Source organism: Mytilus edulis, chromosome 1 (assembly GCF_963676685.1).
Source record: "Mytilus edulis chromosome 1, xbMytEdul2.2, whole genome shotgun sequence".
NCBI classification, from domain to species: Eukaryota; Metazoa; Mollusca; class Bivalvia; order Mytilida; family Mytilidae; genus Mytilus; species Mytilus edulis.
The window spans coordinates 106,393,305-106,400,301 of record NC_092344.1 but is presented as its reverse complement, the minus strand read 5'-3'; the positions used below and the strand labels follow the sequence as shown (position 1 = coordinate 106,400,301).

Sequence of the window (6,997 nt, the reverse complement as noted above, 5' to 3'; positions counted from 1 at the left end):
ATGCTAGTCTATTAGAGGGATATTTCCAGTGGCGAATCCAGAAATTTTCATAAGAGAGGGCCCACTCTGATCATGCTCCAGTGTCCTCTAAATAATCAACCATATTTTTCCAGACAGGGGGGGGGGGGGGGGGGGGGCTCTTAATTCGCCTTTGATTTCATTGGTTGTAATTTTATTTTATCATGAATTAGATTTGAACAGGACTTGGGGAATGAAGGTAAAGACTGAATGTCAGTTTTAGTCTTATATATGTACTTTAATTTTAGTCTTACATGTATTTATGTGTACATATATCACTGATTCAGTGGCGATGGTGAATAGCTATATATAGAGTAAGACACTGACAAGTCTTGGATAACATTTTATAGTTTTGAATGTTTCTTCATCAGTTTACTAAAATTAGGTGGAGGTATGTTTTTATTTCCAACAGAGGGCACTCATGCTCAACCTATATCAGTTTGTGCATGAAGCGATTGATAGTTGCCAGACACTGAATGATTATACCTCAAATTTGTGAAAGTTTTAACCTACATGTATGCATATATACTTTAAATACGATAAAAAAAAATCATGTCTTTTTCAGGACTTCTGATCCAACCATGTAGAATCGCATGTTATTGAGATATGGTTCTGGTTGATGGATGTTCACGAAGGACCTGTAGTACAAAGTATATCACTGGATTGAGCTCTCTGTCTAAGTGTATTATTAAAGTGCTTTGCTTTGAGCTCGGTTCATTGTTATGCAATTCATTCTTTGTGAAGTAAAGATTTTACAGACAACTCTCATGTACAAGGATGTCTCCATGTATTATCATTTCTATGTACAATGTAAGTAACAGGGAGATAAAAGCATTTCATTTTTTGTTTGAACCAAACATTATTTGTCCATTGACCAAATTTGTTTTGCTTTCACCAGCTTTGAAGGAGATATTATCAAAGAATTGATAGAAAACAGCACAGAAGCTTACTTTCTAGCTCATCAGGCCCAAGCATCATGTTAGGCATTGTCATTACTAAAATCCAATAAATTTCTTCTAATCTGAGGATCAATTCAACATTTTAAAGTGTTTTACTAATGATACTGACAAGCCACCACAAAGATATACTGAGTGCCAATGAAAACGCAACACTTTTGTTTTTCAAAATAGTCTGATAATTTTTATTTATTTTATATTAGAACTTTGTAAAGTTGGTTGAAAATGACTTTAAAGACAATTGTCGACAACTTTACGGTTGGGTGATTTTTGGAACAAATGCGAAGTAAGGGTTATTTTGAACGGACATAAACCGAATTCACCGCTTTTCAATATACGCAACATTTTCACGATTTTGTCATTTAAAGCTTGGCTAATGTCATGAATTTTCCCGCCCTTATTGTAAGGAAACTGCAATAAACATCTGAGTAAATGCCAGGACTTTCAGACAACCAGCGACATGCAGTTTCCGACATGATCCAATGAAGCCTTTCACAGCATACAATTTCGAGAAGACTGTAGCCTCTACAATAACCCAAATCATCCACAAATTCAACAAAAATGGATCAGTTAATGATAAGCCACATCCCGGGGTTCAAAAAGCAAGAAACGCTCAGCAAAACCGATACATTTGGTCTTTAACATATCCGATATCGACTCTGATGGATGTCCAAAGGTCACGAGAGTTCAATGGTAGTCAAGGTAGATCCTCTGAAGCAATTTCAGTAAAGCACCATTTGCGCAGAAATTCAACAGTTAAAGAACACCACAGCCGACATCTTAATGGCCGTCTGGCGTAAACATCGAATTCTGTAGACCAAAAATCATTCATTATGTACCAAAAATCGTCAGTGGTGGTTACATAGACGTTTGGCACCCGCCTTGGCCAAAAGTCATGCGTTTCGCCAGATTTAGGTCCGATAGAGCAAATTTTGCATCAGATTTGACATGGTTTAGACGATGAAAACCACCACCAATATCAAAAAGTCAGCTTGAGTTTGCTTTGCGGGACAAGTGGAATAACATTCCTCGAGATCACATTAAACGTCCGGGATGATCAATTCCGCGGCGCTGTCGAGATTGCGCTGCACAACAGGGTTGTAACATTTTTTGTTCGGACTGTGATTTGATGATTCGACATTGGATGTTTCGTTTATCTATTGCGCCCGAAAGATGACAATGAAACATTTTTGTTTGATATCGATCTATTGTTAGAATTGTTAATTTTCAAGAACAGTTCATTTTGAAAGATCATGATTTCTAATATAAATTTTATTTTTGAAAAACCAAGTGTTGCGTTTTCATTGGCACTCAGTATATATAAATAGAACCATACAAATAGTTAGCAAATACATATAAAAAAAAGATGTGATATGATTGCCAATGAGACAATTCTCCACAACAGACCAAAATGACATAGAAATTAACAATTACAGGTCGCCACACACCCTTCAACAATGAGCAAAGCTAATGCAGCATAGTCGGCTATAAAAGGTCTCAAAATGACAATGTGAAACAATTCAAAGGAGAAAAATAACGCTTATTTATGTACAAAAAATAAAGAAAAAACGAATATGTAACGCATAAACAAACGACAACCACTGAATTACAGGCTCCTTATATCATGTTCTCAGATATCATCTCCCAATTTAAAAAAATCACGAAAAATTGAACCTATTATGTGTTGCTCTCCTAGCTATAAAATGTATCCAAAATCAAAGATGTGGAACATATTCTATCATAATCATTTGGTAACTAATGCAATTAGTGTCTCTTCCATGCCTGTCTTGAACATAAAAACTAAACTACATATAAAATAAACAATACTCCTAATGCTCCGGTTGGTTGTCATCGTGCAACACAGTTAATAACACATATAGGAAAATCATAGAACTACATTTATCATAAAACACTGTCAAACATTCAAACATACTATCCACACTCATCTGTGTCCACACTTGTATTATAACAAAATATAGGAAAGAATATTACATGAAATAAGACGTGAATTCATAACAATTTGCACGTATAAAAAAAAAATGTTTACTTATACAGCTATTCCAGGTTAGCCATTAAATACGTAAACAAACATAGGTATGCCAATTTTAGAATTTTAAGAAAAAAATGAAAAAAAGATCGTGACAAGTTCTTTATTCACTTTGAGATATATTGATGATGTCTTGTCACTCGATAACCCACATCTCAGTCGGTGCTTGCTTTGCGTATATCCCAGTGCACTTAAGGATGTTCTCTACTCTGTTTAAAAATAACAAGCTTTTTAAAAGACTGTTATGAATTAATAGTATATAAATAAAGAGACAATAAAAGAAGAAAAAAATGGAGGGTCCGTTTGCTTGTTTATGAGATATAAGTCATAGAAAATTTGTCGGGAAATAATTCTCTCTAGACTTTTCATACATTTAACATTGACACCTTTTTTGGTTCAAAACCTATGAAAAAATAACAAGGATTTATAAAATTTTGAAATATGGCTTTTTGAACTTTATGTAATAAAATTATGAATAGAAAAGAAGGGGTTAGTGGGCAATTGTTTTTTAATGGTAATATATGGATAAAACCAGAGGAATCCGAAAATCTGGCAAAATTTCAAAAATAGAGGAGCAAACATCCTTAATTAAACAGGTTGACTGAAACTCGAATGCCTGCTTCATATCTGCATCGTTTTCTTGATTTTGACATAAACGAACAAACTAGGGTCTATGAGCGAATTATTTTAGAATCTTCTTTGTCAACGTCATCAGTTTACGTACGCTCCGTCCTAGTGTATGGTGTTTAAAATGTGTTTACATAAAGCGAGCGGAAGTTCACTTATACGGTCTTCATTTTGTACATGGAAATTTTACAGACGGAAAACCCTGCTCCTTCGGGTAATGCGTAATATCGACTAAAATCGGAACAACTAAAGTTTTACGGTCACTATTACAAAATGATCGATTCAAATAAAATCTTTGTGTTATAATTAAAAAGAGACACGTATTTGCTGTGATTCATCTTCAGATACCAAAAAAAAAGTCGGTTGAGATAAATACATAGTTGTCCCCTCGTCTGAAATTTTGACTGAGTGTGGATAATCATGACTAGTAATGCATGCAGCTTAATATGTATTTCTTTATTCTGCCTTGGCTAGAGAGGACTAGAGGTATGGGGGAATGTTGAGATCTCACAAAACATGTTTAACTCCGCCTCATTTTGCGCCTGTACTAAATCAGGAGCCTCTGGCCTCTGTAAGTCTTGTATGTTTTTTAATTCTTGATGATTTATATGTTTTGAAGTTTGGTGTGGCGTCCATTAACTAGTACACGAATTTGTTTAGATGCCAGCTGAGGACCACGTCCGCGTGCAGGATTTTCTCGCTGCGTTGAAGACCCATTGGTGGTCTTCCTCTGTTATCTGCTCTTTGGTCGGGTTGTTGTCTCTTTGACAGCTTCCCCATTATCATTCTCAACTTTATATAGCAGGAAATTGTTTTCTTTTGTTTTTTTTAATCCTTTTCTGTATATTCTAAACGAATAGTCTAGATTTCAACTAATTTTATATACAATTTCCTCTGAATAAGTGTTCAATTGTTAAGGGTTGATAAAATTAAAGAAATATCGCACATTTTCCAATTTTAGGAAGCGTTACTTGCTGTTCAAAGAGATAAAGGTCCAGCCAACAAAGGATATCCATATGTTAGCCGTACTATAGAGTTTAAAGTATCGTATACTGCTGTCATATTTGTTTATTTACAAAATACAAGTGCACATGTACACATAACAACGTTTTACTTATCTAGATATATTCTCGACATTGCGTTTTTTAATATGAATCATTCAAAGGTACAAAATTGCGTTATATAATTGATATAAATAAGATAATACAAAAAATATAAATAAGGTATTCATATAAAATTGCAGACTTCTTCGGTTTAGTCCACAAGTCAATATTTTTAAACTGTTTTTATCTGTACCCGTAGCTTACAGTCGCGTCTCAAATTGAAGACAACGTTTTCAGATCTATTAAAAAACCAACGGACATGCATAGAGGAAACGATTCACTGGAAATTAGAATACGTTTCAAAATCTTGTAGATATTCAATTACAGCTTCATATATAAACTGGAATTGTTCCTGAAAAAAAAAAATTCACCAAACTTACAACTACAAATTCATAAATGAATTATAATATAACATTTTTATGAGAAAAAAAAATGTTAGTACACAATAATTGATAAAAGAAAATATTGGTATTGGAAACAAGCAGGGTTTAATCAATGAACGTCGAATCTCTGATTTGTTTAATATAGATGGTATTTTGAACATGTGTGTTGAACATTCGAACCAGTTTCATGTTGTATTTAAAAAAAAACCATATTTTCAACCATTGTATTTTTTTTCAAATACCAATATTTAAGTTTATTCGTGCGTTGCGTTATTCATATCATGTTTTATGTTGAATTCCCTAAGGTAGCAACTATGTTTAAAGTATAGACATACACCTTTCAACAGTTTCAGTCCCTAAGAGCGTTTATTCTTGTATATGCACACACCTGTCAGTCGTGAGATCCCCTAGATCCCTAATGTGACCAAATTGTATACTTTTCTTTTTGGGTTTGTGGTCTTTTTGAATCGTTATCTATTTTATATTGTATACCACATTGATGGCATGCAAATACCATGTACATCTATGCTCTGTTCTACGCATTAATTCTACGACGAAGGAGGTAGGTGCTAAGGTAGGGAATTCAACGTTTTAGTTGCCTTTAGTTTAAAGTGTTTCAAGTACTGCAATTTAAAGGTTTAAATATATCGTGTAATCAGTCGTGACATTCCCCAGTTCCCTAATGTGACTAAAGAGTATACTTTTTTTGTCGGGTGACTGTCTTTCTGAATCGTTATTTTTTTTTAATAATGTACACCATATTGATGGCATGCAAACACCATGTACATCTATGCTCTGTTCTACGTATTGATTCGACGACGAAGAAGGTAGGTGCTTAGGTAGAGATTTCATCGTTTTAGTTGCATTTATTTTAAGTACTGCAATTTTAAAATTTAGATATATCGTACATAGTTTGGTATAATCTGTGGCCTCATGTTCCTCATCTGTTTGATGATGTGTTGTATGTCAACATCTTGTTCTATTCTCAGTCGTTCTATAACAGTCGCCAACACACAGTATAGTCCACTCTTGTCACAACCATTTCTAAACGTATAAAATAAAAATATAACGTACGAAGATATCGAAAGTGTGGTATTTTATATGCAGAAAAGAAAAAAGAAATAATACTTGGTATGTTGTTAGTAAATAGAAAAAAACATTATTCAGTTGATATCTTTAGATGTTGACTGAATTAACTTAAAGTATATAATAAACATATATGTCTAACAAGATAAAGCAATTCTGATTAAAAGTATGCAGTCGAAAACAACTTTTATGTTTCTCAGAATTCTTTTCTAAATATGAGGTATTATATTTAGAGGTTTTAATACAGTAAACTCACTCTGAGACACTTTACAAAGCAGTTATAGCCAAAGTGAACAGTTGATGAAAAAATAAAGAATAGAAATATGTCCTTAATTAATTTCCTAATGTATTAAAATAAAGCATTACATTATTTGCTAATTAATATAACATACAGGCAATGGACAAGTACTGGTCCGCTATTATTACAGTCATTTTCGACAACGTCAATGAAGCTGAAAATATCACTCGAGTCCTTGGGAACAACATCGCTATCACTCCAAAATTTGGCTTGAAAAATCTTGAGATTTCTTTGGTCCTACAAAAGTATTCACCTTTTATACTGCGAGAAAATGAGTAAAATCAATTAATGAATACATAATGATGTGTTTGAAATCGCCAGAATACCAGTATTAAGAAACTTTCGTTTGATGTTTTTAATCTTTTGATTTTGCCATTAAATAAGGGACTTTCCGTTTTGAATTTTCCTCGGAGTTCAGTATTTTTGTGATTCTACTTTCATCCAACATTATTCCAAAAAAAAAAAACATTTGATCAAAA

At 33.3% G+C, this 6,997-nt stretch overlaps 1 protein-coding gene across 1 annotated transcript in view; it reads right to left on the bottom strand.

The window, feature by feature from the left end:
- Positions 1-4,742: 4,742 nt before the first annotated feature.
- LOC139516972 (receptor-type tyrosine-protein phosphatase alpha-like) overlaps positions 4,743-6,997 on the bottom strand; it is a 146,378-nt gene continuing 144,123 nt past the window's right edge. Inside the window, exons 25-27 of the mRNA XM_071307463.1 lie at positions 6,613-6,755; positions 6,043-6,178; positions 4,743-5,103 (exon numbers count right to left, since the gene is read on the bottom strand). Of these exons, the coding sequence (XP_071163564.1) occupies positions 5,029-5,103; positions 6,043-6,178; positions 6,613-6,755 (354 nt within the window). The 3' untranslated portion in view covers positions 4,743-5,028. The remainder of the gene's footprint in view (positions 5,104-6,042; positions 6,179-6,612; positions 6,756-6,997) is intronic.